Source organism: Paroedura picta, chromosome 13 (assembly GCF_049243985.1).
Source record: "Paroedura picta isolate Pp20150507F chromosome 13, Ppicta_v3.0, whole genome shotgun sequence".
NCBI classification, from domain to species: domain Eukaryota; kingdom Metazoa; phylum Chordata; class Lepidosauria; order Squamata; family Gekkonidae; genus Paroedura; species Paroedura picta.
The window spans coordinates 2,636,913-2,653,249 of NC_135381.1; the positions used below are offsets into that span (position 1 = coordinate 2,636,913).

At 48.5% G+C, this 16,337-nt stretch overlaps 1 protein-coding gene across 3 annotated transcripts in view; it reads left to right on the top strand.

Moving 5' to 3' along the window:
• KDM2B (lysine demethylase 2B) overlaps positions 1 to 16,337 on the top strand; it is a 66,013-nt gene that overhangs the window by 14,142 nt on the left and 35,534 nt on the right. For 2 of the 3 annotated variants that reach the window (XM_077308071.1, XM_077308072.1), the window contains exons 7-9: positions 10,399 to 10,492; positions 12,610 to 12,763; positions 13,463 to 13,578. In XM_077308071.1, the coding sequence (XP_077164186.1) occupies positions 10,399 to 10,492; positions 12,610 to 12,763; positions 13,463 to 13,578 (364 nt within the window). Of the gene's footprint in view, positions 1 to 7,624; positions 9,581 to 10,398; positions 10,493 to 12,609; positions 12,764 to 13,462; positions 13,579 to 16,337 lie in introns of those variants that run through there. The other variant, XM_077308074.1, reaches the window with a different exon arrangement.

A 16,337-nucleotide genomic window follows, 5' to 3' on the forward strand; every position in this document is an offset into this window, starting at 1 on the left:
AAGCGATTGTGGTCCCGTCAGTTTAATTTCTGCGGGTGCTGAGCTTCAGCTGAGCGGCATGCGCTTTTATTTTGCTCCGCCTGTAAAGAGATCAGGGCGACCCTGTTGCGGCATCTGAAGGAAGCGTGTGTTGGAATAAATGTTGTTCGTCTTTCAAGTGCCGCTAGACTGTATAAGGCTGCTAAATGACAGCCTTTTGGCACCTCACTGAGCCACTGTGCGGCCCAGGCGATTTCAAACAGACTGTCGCAAGGGCGTTCTGAGTGGCGTTCCACTTTTCCCTCCCCGTCATGCGCAGTTTTGCTCTCAGGTCAGCAGTTTCTCTACAGCTCACCAGTTCTCTTTTAAGAAAACATGTTTGGAGGTAATATTCAGCCCTGGTTCTGTCGGCCTCTTCAGTGTGTTTCAGTTCTTACTAGGGATTGAGTGTTTGTTTGTCAGCTTTGGGGACGTTTATTTAGTGGTTTCTGCGTGGCCTTCGTGGCCTTCGCTGCTTCGGTCTTTCCTGTGTTTGCTCGAAAGGAAGACAGCAGGGAGTGTAAGATAAACCCCTTGAAAAGGGGTATCCAGACAAAAATATTACTGGGCATCACTGAAATGTGTGTGCAAATGGAAGATGATGCTCTCTTCTTTTGCTGGCATCCCTGGGGGAAAATTGTCCTGTGTTTAAAGAAATACAGACTTTTCCTGTTCCTTAAAACATTCCAGTATGTTTGTTTTCTTCTGCAAAGTTGAACATGATTTTGTTTAGGATTCTCCATGTCCATTCTCTACGAAGATGGCTTTGTTTGTTTTGCAAAGAAACGCAAGGGCTTTGTGCCTGTTTTTGTGTCTTGAGAAGTCATACCCCTGCTCTTAGCCTTGCCAGCCTGATTAGACCTTGGAACGTGTTTGTTTTTAAGGTGTCTGTTTCTATTCTGCGATATGTGAAGGGATGTTGTGTTGCTTGGTGTATTGGGGGTGCTGAAATGTCTGGGACTGGTGGGCTCAGAGAGCCGGGACCGTCTGAAGGGTCTTGGCAGGGATTGGCTGCTCTGTGGTGATCATCAATAAGGTTCGGACAAGCAGAAGCCCTGGCAGCTCTAATTATCTTTCCTGCCTTCATTTGCTGGTCTTGGGCGGATGCAGAGCGCTGAAGCCTTGCCCGTAACCGTTTTCAGCCCCTCCTCCGAGACCTCCCTCGATCTTGCCCGAATTCAGGATCCCTTTGCCGTTACCAAGGCTATTAATGCGTCTCCTATTGATGGAAGTGGAACGTCGAGGCAGTAGAATTCTGTGGCCCTTTTTACAATCTGGTTTCGTTTTTGTCCGCGGTTGAGAAATCTTAGCCCATGCCCACACGGCCCCGGGCAGTAGCGCCTTTCTCTAATGAAACATGCTGCGTTCTGTATCTGATGCTAAGCGGATTCTCTGAAACAGAAAGCAGGCCAGAAAAACACACACACACACACACACACACACACACACACACACACAAAGCAGTGGTGGTTTTTACAAACACAGATGGTATTGGCAGATACTAATGTTTGGTTTTTTGGCTGCAGCCTACACAGTTCCGTGCTAAGGGATGGCGTTAGAGATGATTCCATCTGCCGTGCTGGTTCGGTTACAGGGCTAGAGGAAGCACGGCTGCTGACCTGGATTTGCCCCATTAACTCCTTCTCATCCTCCTCAGCCCCCCTTTCCTTCTTTAACGCCGTTTCCTTCAGCCGGGGCAGAAGCGGGTGTTTTGCTTCCCACTTCAGGCAGGAATTCCCAAACCGTTTGCCACAAGGAAGCCACTGCTATGGCCCTGAGAAATAATTAAGCGATTAGAAGGTCCAGTGAATTCAAAAGTATTCGGTCTCAGAGGAGAATATTTCGTGTTTCTGCATGGCTCAGCGGTCTTCCCTCGCTTCCGTTTCCAGTTAGCCTCCTTAAGGTTATTTTCTGCATCGCGGCACTGGGAACGGCAGGATCGTTTTGTTGCTCTCCCTGCAGAGATGCTGCAGAATTCACTGCCCTCAGAAGAGTCTATCCTCGCCACTCTGTGTGAGCAATGTTTGGACCTCACCCGCCAGAGGTGCAGAACCCCGAGAGCCGTCGACTCACACTTTTACCCTTCTTTTTACAAGTTACCTTTCAAAAAAGGCACAGGAGGGGAAATGGACATACCAACCTTCTCATAGACTCAATCAGTTGGTACTGGTTGTAGTCAAATATTGCCCAGTACTCTGTGCCCAAAATGCTGCTGCAGGGGTAGTCAAACTGCGGCCCTCCAGATGTCCGTGGACTACAATTCCCTTGAGCCCCTGCCAGCTGGCAGGGGCTCAAGGGAATTGTAGTCCACGGACATCTGGAGGGCCGCAGTTTGACTACTCCTGTGCTACTGTGTAGGTAGATGCTTGCTTTTTCATTACATGATGGTCATGGGTAAGAATCATGGACGTTTTGTTTTTAATAGCTGCTGTGACTTTGCATTCTTTTTGTTGTAGCGTCTTTAAAAAAAAACTGTAAACATTGGCTGCTATTTGGGTGTTCTGGGGTAAAAGTTTAATCCGGTGAATCCTTCACATTTATAGGTGCTTTACCTAACCGAGATCGCTATAATTAAGTTAATGTCGTTGTTTCTCAGTCACAGGGAACAACTTTGCTTGCAATGTGAATGCTCCAGTGACCGTAATAGCTCGGCCAGGTCCTTTCCCACTGGTTAAATGCCTAACCTGAGCCTCCCATTTTAATAGAGATTTAAATGCTGCATTTCATCTGCCAGAAGTTTTGGGCTCCTGCTGTGCTCGGCGCTGCACATTTCTACGCGTAGCTAGCAACATTTCGGGATTCTGCTCGCCAGTATGCAGCAGTTGCCAGCGCGCAGCTGGTGGCTCTTTCAGCACACAATTAACTTTAAGTGTGAAAAACCTTGAGTCAGCCTGTTCTCTCCCCTGCCTCCATCACAAAAGGGATGCGAGAGACGAAGGCTGCGATCCTAAAAAATCTCCTCCTGGCTGCAGGCTCTGCTGAATAAACCAGGGTTTGCGTCTGACTAAACATACACAGGATCACACAGCAAAATGTGTGTGTGTGGGACGGGGGTCTCAGAACATAGCCGTGTGCTATTAGTGAAATTTATTACAGTTGTGTGAACAGTTGTGCCCTGGGTAAGGAGGACTAACTGTCCTGCAGTGTTTCCTGTGATGTGCGGTCAGTTATCTTGCAAATAGCTAGATTGGCGTGGTGGAATTATTATTATTATTATTATTATTATTATTATTATTATTATTATTATTATTATTATTATTATTATTATTATAATAGCAGCCCACCATTCCTTCAGGAGGAGCAGTTTAAGAGGTTGCATCTTTTCATCACTTATGCAGCTTGTGGACCGCAAGAACGGTCTGAGCATGCACTGAGCATGTGTGTAGCCCACAAACTGCATAAGTGTGAAGGTCCCTAGCACCAGAGCCAGTTTAAGGGTTTGTGGGGGCCTTAACACAACACAACTGGCCCTGTTACTTGTGCTGTGCAAGTAATTGCAGGCCCCCCTCCCAGGGACAGTTGGGACTTTGGAAGCAGCTGATGCCTTTGCTTTGTTGGAAACATTCCTTGAACCTTTGTGGGATGCACAAGCGCAGCGCCCCAATGTCTACGGGGGACCTTCACACTTATGCGGCTTGTCGTTGTCCACAGACAGGCTTCATGGGCGGAGCGCATGCTCAGTTACTAACTCAGCATGTGTTTCACCTTTTTTCGTTCTTGCAGTCCATGAGCTGCATAAGTCTGAAGACCCCCCCCTAACAATCCCAGTGAGACGGCCCCCTAACCATATAGCACTGCGGGAGCCCTGGAACAGCAGCAGTGCTCCGTGGATAACCCACTTCTGAGAAGAGCTCCATCATTGACTAAAGGAAACCTGTGTGTTCAGACTGTATATCTCTGGGCTCTTCTTATGTGCCCAGCAGGAATTCTGTGGTGCATGAAGCATGCTTTCTCTCGTCCACCAGCCAAAGAGGGGCTCCCCTTCGTGGCCAGCTGCGTCCTCCTCCCAAACAATGAAGGGGGGAAATTGTGTGGCCAGATGTGGGAGCAGCCGTGGAGCGGCTATTCTTCCGTGACGGGCTCCCTCCAGGGCCACGGGGTGGGGGGCGGGGGCTCCAAGCTGAATGTGGGGCTGAGGCGAGAGGCCAGGCAGGCCCCGTATGCCCTTTAGGCTGGCCTTTGGTTCCTGCTGTGGGGTTTTTCATGGGGGGAAGGCTGAGTCTCTTTTTTTTGTGGGGATATGTAGATAACCTGGCTAGATAAAGGCCCCTCAGTCACAAATGTTAGCTGTTTCTCCCAGTTTCCCCCATTTTACTTTAGGCCTTTGGTTATTGTGTTGTGTGTTTTGTTTTGTTTCTTTTAAAGGGGTTGTGAGTCTCTTTTTGGGGAGTGTGTTGACAACTGAGCTGCATAAGCTTCCTCAGACACAAATATTAGCCATCCTCCCCCCCCTCCCAATTCTTTGCTTTAGGCCTTTGGTTACTGCTGAGTGATTTTCTTTTGAAGGGGAGGAAACTCAGCTGAATAAGCTCCCCTCAATGACAAAGGTTAGCCGTCCCCCCCCCAACAATTTCCGAGGGGGACAACATTTAGCTGCTGCATTGGGGGGTTGGGGGAGGGGGTTGGGGGTCGTATTTTTGGGAGTGAGCAAAGGCAGCTCAGCTGGAGAAGGCCCCCCCCCACAGTAACAGATGTTAACCACCCCCCCAGTTTTCTGGGGAGGCCAAACTGTGGCTCTTCAGATATCCATGGACTACAATCCCCATGAGCCCCTGCCAGCATCATGCTGGCAGGGGCTCATGGGGATTGTAGTCCATGGATATCTGAAGAGTCAGTTTGGCCCCCACTAAATAGCCAGTTTGGCCCCCACTGCTAGGTCCTTGGTTACTGCTATGTTTTTTTTGGGGGGGGGGCTGTAGGCATCTCTGCTGAATAAGCTTCCCTCAGGGACAAAGATTAGCGGTTGCTGGGGGGGCCCCCTATTTCCTGGGGGGGGGCGACATTTCACTTGAAGCATTTAGTTGCTGCTTTGTTTTTTTGGCAGGAGGGGGATTTCTTTTGAGGGGGTACAAAGGCCACTCCGATGGATAAGCCCCCTTTAGTTGCAAATGTTAGCTCCCCCCCCCATTTTTCCCCCTGAGGGACACAATTCACTGTAGGCCTTTGATTACTGTGTTGGCTCCTGGGGGGGATCTGTTTTTGGGGGTGCAGGCCACTCAGCTCGATAAACTCCCCTAAACCACTAATGTTAGTCATTGCAGCCCCCAATTTCCTGAGGTACAATTTTACCCTTAAGGCTTTTGGTTAGTGCTGTGGGGTTTTCTTTGGGGAGGGGTGAGTCTCTTTTTTGGGGGGTGTAGCCAACTCAGCTGGATAAACTTCCCTCTGTCACAAACATTTGCCAACATTTCCTTCCTCCTCGAATTCCCTCATGAGTTGGCTGAAGGGAAGTCCTGCTATGATGACCATGGCTGACTTTTGTAGCCTCCCAGTAATTTAACTACAGCATACCGACAGCCCTGCGGGTTGGACAGATGAGCAGTGGCTTTCATGGGAGGAAGGCTCGGGGGCCAATGGAAGGTGATTTCTTCAGGTCGACGTCAACCAAATGGCTGGAGTCCCTGCAGAATTGTTCAAGTTCCATCAATGTCATGATCTCCTTTGGGAGCTCGTTCCACCAAGTGAGAGCCGGGATGGAGAAGGCTCTGGCCCCGGTTGAGGCCGATATCGAAATAGCCCTGGCGTGCGGGATTGGGGGAAGACCACTGTCAGTGGATTTGGGCAAGGTAACGATGGGGGGACCTGCCACGTGGGAGCCCTTTCGGCTGTTGCTTTAGTGCTACATTGGTAGCTGCAGCTACAACGGAGAAGTTACCTAAGCCAGTGCCCGTGGGGAAAACAGAACTGAAACAGTTTATTAATTCATTTTTATTTATCTCACAGAGACAAGGAATTTTTTGTGATTTGCAAATATTATAACATTATTGAGCAACAGGATCTATTTCATGGCTGTTTCCTGCACTGCGCAAAGGAAAACCCAAATTTGCTACCCAGCCTCCCAGAACAGCCTCCCACGTGTAATGCTATCAGTTTCGGGATTTTCTTCTGGGTTCACATCATGTAATTTATTCTTCAGTGTGGAGTTTGATTTGTAAAGCCCGTGGTCAAGTTGGCTCAATTCTTTCATCCCTTTTATGCCTCTCTGCCTGTGATCACAGCATTTCCTGGTGGACCTGAACATCTTTTTGAACCTGCGTTACATTTTTGGGAGCTGAAGTTGGTTTTGGCTGTAGCCGACCTGTGGAGCCTGTTCTGAAAATAACTGGGAAGTGGAGACCGTGTGTCTGAAATCTAGATTTCTGCGGTTCAGGATATACTGCTTTGAAGAAGGGCAAGTTTCCCCACTGAAACGTGACATGCAATATGGAGTCATATGGTGGGAGATAGAAATCCTTTCTTTTTCTTCTACTTTGACAAAATGTATGGAGTTGCCTCTATTTTACTCTCTCTGGTATAGAGTTCATCCCATGCGCAAGTGAACCTGTTTTCCACATTGTTCTGTATTTCCTTAACTGTGTCGTATGTAGTTGTGCATAAATCCATGGTGCACATGAATGCAACTGTGAATTCTCTGCACAGTGGGAGGAAATGTGCAAAGCATCTCTCTAGGAGATTTAAAAAAATGCTAAAGGACAATCTTAGGCTGGTGTCATTTGAGGAAACCTCTGCCCACGCATCCACAGGGACAACGCAGGAAGAAAATAACACCCGCGCTGCATTGGGAGAGCCTTTTTTTGGCTCCACAGTATGTATGAGAGCGTATGCAAATGCCAACTTTGCTTCTAATTTGGCAGCAATTAAAGGAGCTGGCAGAAGTGCAGCCTGAATCTGCTGAAATCAGTGCCACACATGTTCAGCATCAACTAAATGGCAGTGAAGAAAATTCCTGGTACCATTTCTGTGTGTGTGTGTGTGTGAGAGAGAGAGAGAGAGAGAGAGAGAGAGAGGAGGTTTTTTTTTTTTTTTTTTTAAATGCAGCTTTGGCACCTGTCAAATTGGCTTTGACATTTCCTGAAAAAGAATCAGAAAGAGAACAGCCATTGAATGGATTTTCAGTCCACAGGTTAAACTTACTAAGGTTTTATTTAGGGACGCTCTATCTGGGATGGCACTCGTTTAGTTTTTATTTATCGGCAGCACTAATTGGAGTTGTTAAAGATAGAATGTAACCTTTGATGTTTTTTTTAAAACGTGTTTTATTCACGTTTTTAATGTGTGTTTTTTAAGCTGCCTTGAATTCTGCGAGGGAAGAAGGAGGCTAATAAATGTTCTGAATTAAATAAATAAGTGGGGGCGGGGGAATGAACCTCAGAAAACATATCGTCCTCTTAACGTCCTCTTAATTTAAAAAAAACCTGAGCAAGGGATGTGTGTTGAACTGCAAAAGCCGTGTTTTCAAGGGCTGCGCGAACCAAGGGTTTCATTTTTTTGCACACGTCCGTTCAAGGAGCCCAAAGTTCCCTTTCTGGCCCCGCCTCCCCCTTCCGTCTTCTCAGGCATTTAGGGCTGAACATTCTTTTAACATTCTTCACATCCAGGGTTTCCCCCCCCCCTCCAAGCAAAGAGAGCGCCACTGGGAGCGGAAAGAGATGGGGCCGTTCTGTTTCCCCAAAATGGGCGCTCAGACATTTCAGGGCGCAAACAGGCCTTTTTGAAAAGTTGGAGCTCCTTCCCCCCAGCAAAAGAAGCCTCCGTTCGGTGGAGAGGAGCCGCTTCCTGAGCACGGACGGGTGTACGATTATCCGTGGCATGGAAGCAGCGTGCCGAGCAGCCATGTGACTGCAGCGTTATGTGAAGAGGAAGCTGTAGAGGTCAACGCAAAGGCATTCCGCCAGGGACTGCATGGCGGAGGCGAGCTCCTCAGATCCCCAGCCCCTTTCATCGGCTGCTGGTGCTGAGCGGAGAAGTCTTCTCCGTTACGCTCGCAGGGGGGGGATTTACGGACAGAATGAGCTTTCTGCACTTGGCTAGAGTTGGCTGGGAGAAAGGGAATACCAGGAGGCTTTTTAAGATCCTGATGTAATCCCTCCGGGTTTGGGGGAGGGAAATCAGCCATTCTTAGGAACGGATGTTTGGTTTCCGTGGGGGATTTATCGAAACAGCCTTGCTAAAATCGGAAAGTTTGCGTGTCTCAATTGATCTCTTTTTCCTCCGTTTCAAGTGCGATGGGGCTTGTTTCAGAATGAGGTTTATTGTTGCGTTGTGGTCCATGCAGGCGCGCAGACTAATCGGAGAGCCGGCAGTTCCGCTGTAGGATACGTCACTTGCGTGCGGAAGGCCCCAGGTTTGATCCCTGGAATCTTCCGGTAAAGGACCCGCAAAGATGACCTTGGGGTGTCAGCCAAGGCTGAGTGCATCGGGATAACTGCGGTGACCGAATCAGGATGAGGCAAGTCCAGGTGCTGACCACTGACCACAACAGGCGAACAGACTAGAGGAGATTTAAGCAATCGTGTTCGCTTTCTGAAATGGACTTCTTCTTGTGGGTTTTTTTCTCCTCTGTTGTCTTGGTGGCAGCTGAAAAGAATAATTGCCACAAGTAACTGAATTAAAAAAAGAAAACTTTTGAAGCTTATGGAAAGGGTTATTAGTTGCTGATTACTTGTTTCAAGCAGAACTTCTCCTTTCGATCCGCGGTTAAAAGTCAGTTTGCAGGTCAGGCTGCCTTTGAGAAACCGTGATTCTGTCTCATTTAGACACGAAACAGAATATTAGGTGACGGAAGAGATTATTCAGAAAGCACGGAGGAGTGAAAGGACCCATATTCCGAAAAGCAGGACGTCGAGGTCACCATCAAATGCTGAATCTCTCTTGCTTAAACCCACAGTTTTCGGCTGGCCGCGCACAGGCCTGGTTTGTTTCCAAACTGGGGCCTGAGAGTCTTATAGCTTCCTAGACTGTCTGCAGTTTTCTTTTTCTTCCTTGATTATTTTTTTAAAGCATCAGAAATACCCTCGGGGAGCAGAAAAACAAACCTCCGCTCCCGTCTTCAAAGTGCCGCTGAAATCCTAGAGCAGGAAAAGCAGGCGAGAGCTGTAATTGCGCACGGGAAAGCTCTTTATTTGCCAAGGAGAGGCGCAAGGAGGGTGGGTTCCGTACCCCCCCTCCCCAAAGCCTGCAAATTTACCGTCTTCTTCGTGACAGCATTGCGTACTACTCTGTCAACTCCCGGCCCTGGATGGGGTTGCTAGGCAGCAGGCTCTTATGTATCCAAAGACTTTCTGATTTGCTAGCCTTCCCGAGGCACATGGTAAGGTCCGTCCCAGCCTATCGTCTAGAGGGGCTTTTGCATGCCGTCTGCATACTGCTGAGACCCAGTACCTGAAATGCAATGAAGAAAAGAGGCATCGTCGTTGGTTGGAGGCTTTTTGGGAGGCGAGAGAAGGGGGCGCTTCTTTGCTGGCACGTCGTCCTCAGCGCTGCGGGAAAGGTGGAAGAGGAGCCCGGAAAATAGCGATGGATCCGGCGATCCCTGAGCCGCCAACCGGAACGAGGGAAAGAGGTTAGTGGGTTAAGTGGTGTGCATCCCTTTCCTTTGCGAAGGGGCCCGTGGTGAGCGTGAGAACAGAGTCGATAATTCAGCCATTAGATACGGATGGAGGCAGGAGGATCGAGAGCTGTGCGGAGGGGGAGCTGCGTGCCTCTGAGCAGCGCCCTGCGACAGCTCTCAAACTCTCACAAAGAACACTTGGGGAGAGTGAGCTTCCCGTACTTCGGCATTCGGATTCTTTCCATCATTCCAGGAAGCGTGCAACCTTAAGAAAAACAAACACAGAAATCTCTGCGAGCACCAAGTGCCGCTAATTGCTCCAACAAGGCGCTCTCTCTCTCTGCCCTCCCCCACCCTGGCGGTGCTCTTGGCAGCCGGGTGTCCACCGTGGGTTTCGGCTCAGACTGAACGGTTTTCAACTTTGTTCTTGACACCCTTTGTAAAGAACTTGAAGCAAAGCTGCCGGTTGTCTCTCGGGTCCCCAGCGCGAACCTTGGCAGGCGCAGGCAGAGAAAGGGTTTAAATCTGTGACTGTGGACTGCTGTGATTTCGATCCCTCCTGCCCTAAATCAGAAGCGTGGCATTTTCCCTCTCGAGAGACGAATTAATTCCACGCCCCAATCAAAAAATTCTAGCATTGTTTTTCTTTTGAGCCCAGCTGGCGGATTAATAACATGTGTTGTTCAGAGTCTTTTCCACAGGCAGCGAAAGGTAAAAATTAACAAGTAAGCTGCGATTTGGCAGATATATGGGCAAAAATCACATTCAGTTTCAGGGAGCTTTAATTAATTTAATTTTTTTACAGAAAAATCTTGTGTGCTTTTTTGCAGGTACTGCCTGATGAGTGTTAAAGGGTGCTTCACGGATTTTCACATCGATTTCGGGGGTACTTCAGTCTGGTATCATGTTTTCCGAGGAGGGAAGGTAAGTGGACTTGACGCTTTGAGGAGGGGAGGGGAGCAGGGAGGAGAGGTAGAGGCGTTCATGCGCTGCCTGATAGTTTCTGCATTTTCACCCCTGATTTATAAAACAAAACTTGGTTAATTGCCTAGGCTCGGAATCTTCAGAAATCAGCCTGGTATGTTAAAATAAGGATACAGCCAGAGGCTGTTCTGCGTCTGTATCAAGCAAATGTGTTTTCAAGATTCCTTTCCCTTTTTCTTTTTAACGGCCCCTGTGCTTGGACCCTCTGGGCTTCCTCAGAACGGCTCGCGTTATTAAAACCCCTCGCGTCAAAATACAGTAGCTCTGGTGGAACGTGCTTTTGAGTCACAGCCAATTTATGGAGACCTTGCGGGGTTTCCGAGGCAAGGGAAGAGCAGAGGTTATTTTTTTCCCCCCTCTATTGCCTGCTGCTGCAGAGCAGACCAGGACTTCCTATGTGGCCTCCCATCCAAGCCCTCATCAGGATCCCTAACTTTACAGATCCATTAAACGAAAACCCAGCTATAAAACAGTCCGTAGGCAGATTAGCTTTCCGATCAAAGAATATTTTCTGTAGGTAATAGTCAAGTGGGTGGCTTAAGCCAGTCAAGAACGGAGCAAAAGCAGAAATTACAACCAATAAGCGTGGGGTTCCTGCATGCTTGGGGGACTCTCCAGGTGCGCGCAAAAAGGCAGCTTTGCAAATTAAAGGAAACCGCACCAACGGACAACTGCCTGATAACGACCGGGCATGCTCACTGCCCTTGGAACCCTGAGAGCGGCTGAGTCAGTTGACGGCGGGGAGAAAGACCGGAAGGAGGCACCAGAACTGGTCTGCCCAAGTGTAGCATCCTCGAGGGTAGCCTTTTTCAACCCTTTGGCCATGGAGGAGCCCCTGAAATAATTTTTCAGGATCCGAGGATTCCTGGAAGTGATGCCAGCTGGCCACGCCTCCCTGGTCATGCCCCCCGCCCCCCAGAAGTGACATGTCACCGGAAATGATGTCATCTGAAATGATGTCATCGAAAATGAGGTCACTGCCTCCGTTAACAGGCAGGTTTGAAGAGGATGGGGAGATGACATGGTTTAAGGCGGGAATAGACGTGCAGGGTCTGTCCCTCCCAGGCACGGAAACTGTGACAGACCTCCTGCTCAGGAGTGGGGAGGGGGAGCAGCAGAAGTGGCCAGTCCCCTAGCTTAGAGGTAGTCAACCTGTGGTCCTCCAGATGCCCATGGACTACAATTCCCATGAGCCCCTGCCAGCAGAGAAAATGCTGCAGGCCCCCTCCAGAGTTCCTGTAGACTGTTTGGGGATCTGCATTCCCCTGGCTGGGAATCTCCCTCCCAGCACTGCAGGAGTCACAGCTTCCCAGCCTGTCTCCTGTAATGACAAGGTTGGTGACTTCCTGTGGGGTGGACAGTGACCTGATTACCCCTGTTTAACCTGAGCTCTTCGGGGCTTGGGACCTAAGCAAGGTCGGCCACCGTCAGTCCTTGGATGGGAGACCACCAAGGGAGACAGGGGTCGCTCCTTGAAGGAAGGCAATGGGCAACCACCGCTGCTCATCTCCTGCCTGGAACGCTCCATGGTGGAGGTTGGCCAAGAGTTGGTTGCAAGTCAATGAGACGTTCTTAGCAGTCTAGACAACCTGACCTAACCAGAGCTTCTTAAACATGGGAGCCGCAATCCGTGCTTGGATGGGAGACCACCAGGCATGACTGGCCTTGCCACACAGCAGAAGGCAATGGTAAACCACCTCTGCTTATCTCCTCCTTGGAAAACGCTGCAGAAGGGTCCGCCATGAGTCAGTTGCGACTTGACGGCATGTTCTTTTCGATTCCCTGGGGGAGTGCTTTAGACCAGGGGTAGATTCCCAGCAAATGCTGGCAGGGGCTCATGGGAATTGTAGTTCATGGACATTTGGAGGGCCACAGTTTGACTACCCCTGGTTACTCCAAGGTCTCTGGTTTAACTTCCCCTGGAGTAGACAGTACTGACTTTGATGGGCCAAGGGTCTAATTAGGCAGCTTCATGTTCCCACGCAGGTAATGGTCAGAAACCCTGATGCTATTTTGATTCTGCAGGACTTCCTCCCTCCCTTTTCTTTTCTTCCTAGATCTTCTGGTTGATCCCTCCCACGCTGCAGAACCTAGAACTCTATGAGGAGTGGGTTCTCTCCGGGAAGCAAAGCGATATATTTCTGGGCGACAGGGTGGAACGATGCCAAAGAATTGAGCTGAAACAGGGGCACACTTTCTTCATTCCTTCAGGTAACACAAAGACTGCAACTGAGTCTTCAGAAAGGCAGCGTTACATAGAACAGAGCTAGGTTTTGGAATCCAAACTCTGCCATGGATAAACACACACACACACACACTGTGTGAAAACAGTTTGCCTGAATGGTGGTTCTCTAGCCACCAAACTAGGATTCCAAAACTAAACTTAATACTGACTTGAACGGCAGAGAGTAAACCATAGTTTGTGACTTGGACAAAATGCCAAGCTGCAGTTTACGGGGAAATTTGAGGAGTTTGGATTTTCTAGCTGTGTCCCAGGGAAGGGATCAGGTTTGCCTGAGAATTCCTCGTCTGCACAATTCATGCCACTTTCTTCCCCCATATATGCTGCCCAGAGCTCTTGGGAATAAAGATAGACTGTAAAATGTCAAAATAATATTACTTGCTTCTGAGGGACCCTTTCCAACCCCGCCATCCATTTAGTGTGTGACCTTTGCGCAGTTATGCGCATTTGTGTAACGGCATCAGATTGCATCGAAATTTGAACTGCCGGTCGGTTTGTTGGATTAAGCCTCTGATTTTGCTTCCTCTGAAATGTTGTTTCGGTTGGGTTTTCTTTTCACCAGTTCCCCCCTCAAAAAAGCCAGCCTGTTTTGTTTGTTTGTTCCCCGCCCCCAAGGCAATTTCCCCAGGAAATATGTTTCTTTTTCTCCCACTCCCCAATGCTTCTAGGGTGGATACATGCCGTCTACACGCCGGTAGATTCCCTGGTGTTTGGTGGAAACATCCTGCACAGCTTTAATGTCCCCATGCAGCTCCGCATCTATGAGATTGAGGACAGAACAAAGGTAAGGATGCTCAAGCACGTTATGGCTTTGTCCTCCCACGAAATAACACCTCATTTCAAACAGGAAGTTCCATGGGGGCGTGGAAAGAGGCTAAAAGACCATTTCTGAGTGCTGCAAGTGCTGTTCAAAGGCACAAGTTGTGCTGTTGAGCAGGGGTAGTCAAACACTGGCAAGGGCTCATGGGAATTGTAGTCCATGAACATCTGGAGGACCACAGGTTGACTACCCCTGCTGTTGAGGACAGCCAGGGCAAGTGTCTGGAACTTGAGACCCACACTATGGGGTTGTGTACAGCGTGGGAGCTGCTTGCAGCTTTCTGAGCCCTTTTGCATGGCTTGTACCTGGTTGGCAGAGCCCAAACGATATCATGTTGCTTGACCCAAAAGGTAGGTGTATTTCCTTCACAGTTTCCAAGAAAACCTCGCAGCACCACAGTAGGGAGCCAGCATGATCCAGAGGATCAAGAACAGGAATCTAGAAAAGGAAAAGCACGTCTCACCTCCCCATGGACCCCTTTTATTTATTTTGTTTATAATTATATTTATAGACCACTTTCTCCCGGTCTAATCTGCTCAAGGCGGTTCACAGCATTAAAATTGGGTGGGTGGCCTTGCTCAGTGTGCTGTCTCTTGTCTCCAGTTTCCAGTCTGAGTGATTAGAAGAACAGGGACCTATATAAGAGAGGTATTAAGATTACTCCCCCCTCCCAATCACAGGAACTACATGACACAATAGCTGGGCTCACTTCAGTTTTGTCTGCTCTGAGTTTTTATCTTTCTTAAGGGTTTTTTTTGCATTGATCAAGTTATTCTTTTTACAAATTTATTTAACTTTTATTCCTCCCTATCTCCCCAGATTCAGGGCGGATTACAGCATAATTAGGATCACATAAATTCCAAACTACAAAAAACAAACTCTAAATCGAATTAAAATGTCCAACAAATTGAACTCTAATGTTGCCCATCAAATCTGTCATGGGATTGGGGGGCGTAGAATCGAAACTCCCCAAGTAGTTTAGTTTGGCAGGTGCAGGCAAAGAGGTCAGTGAGATCAGATGCCAAAAATCTGGCCTCAGCCATAGGCCTTATGGAGTAGCTCTGGTCAGCAGGCCCTTCATTCCCGCAGAGCTCTCATTTCAATCAATAGAGTATTCTACTAGGCCAGGGCCAAAAAGGGGGAGGGGGAGTTACAAACCGGTAAGAGGAGAGGAAAATGCTCCATTTGCATTATTAGCTGGTCACATCTTTTCCTTACCCAAGATGGTTTTGACAGCAGCATGTGCTAAGGTCTGACAGAAATGATTCTCGTTACTGAAGCAGCCGCAGCTACCATCAAATCTGTCTGTGCTCTAAGTCAGTAGTACCTGGTGAGGAACTTGGCTACCTGGGAATCAAAGCATTCGTTATTAGAAGGGAAAAAAGGCGAGTTTTTAGTACTCCTGGCTATAAAGGTAGCCTTGGAAGTGTGTGCGTGCGTGGGGGGAATTTTTCTTCTAAAACGAGAGAGTTTTGTAGGTCTTATATGAGTGGGCGGGCGAGAATGTTAAAAAGTGCTTTATTGTGAGTGAGCCCCATGATCCCTGAGGGCTAGGACTTCCGGTCCTCTGAGATCAGAAAAGGTTGAGAGGTTATGCTGTAGTGCTCATTGCTCGTGTTAAGTGCCAGTTAAATAGCAGTAGTGGTGGTAATGCATGCAAAACGTGATTCTCGCAGGTGCCTTAGCAAGCGCACAGGCAGTGGTGTGAGTTGCAGGATGCCGCTTTCCGAGAGTCGCGGGTTTCAGTGTTGTAAAAGGCTCTTGCCCTTATCATTGCGAACATCTGGCCGATTGTGTGGCATTGCCCACCGACTGAAATGTGGCAGAGGGAGGGTGTACAGCTCTCCCCATAGCTCCTCTGCCACTAAGAGAGGCAAACACGCACAAAATTATGCAAAAGCAGGGAAACGGTACAAGGTGGGGAACAAGGTGGGTGGCTACGTCGGTTTGTCTGTCGCAGCGGGAAAGAGCCAGAGTCCAGCAGCACCTTCAGGACTAACAAAATTTGTGGCGGGGTTGGCACTTTCGTTAGTCACAGCTCTCTTTAAGAAGTGTGCAGCGACTCATCGAAGCTCACACACCCTGCCACAAATTTTGGGTTAATCATTTAAGGTGCTACTGGACTTTGCAAATGCAGTTGATTTGTGTTATTTACATGTATGGTGCAGAATTGGCGTGTGTATCCCCCCCCACCCCACATACACACTGATAAACTGCCTACAAGGGCCCCACAGAGGCCATGCAGCTGTGACTCTAAGCCAATTTACTTAGTAGTCAAGCCCATTGCAATGAGTGCCCCTCGTCAGTAAAAGTTATGTTGTTTTAAACGTATTAACCATATTTTTCACCCGCCTTTCTCACTGAAACTCAAGGTGAATTAATTCTTTTTTTTTAAATAGTTCAGACAGCAAGGTCCTCTAACAAAGATTACACTAGAACTCTAGAGAACAGCGAAAATCAAAACTCAGATAAATCCTCAAACCGTGTGGTGTAGTACAGAAAGCGGGCTGCCAAGGTAGAAATGCGTCCAGGGAATTTGGATTCACATCCCGACATTTCATTTTCATCCAAAATATCGCAAGCAAGCAGTTGAGCTCCCTGCAAGAACCCCCCCTCCATTTAGCATGACACTCTGTAGATGGCTTCCTCGTGAGTATTGATCTTTCCATTGTGCGGCTGGCAGACGGAAATGTCACGACGGGATTCACAAAGCAATTATTGTC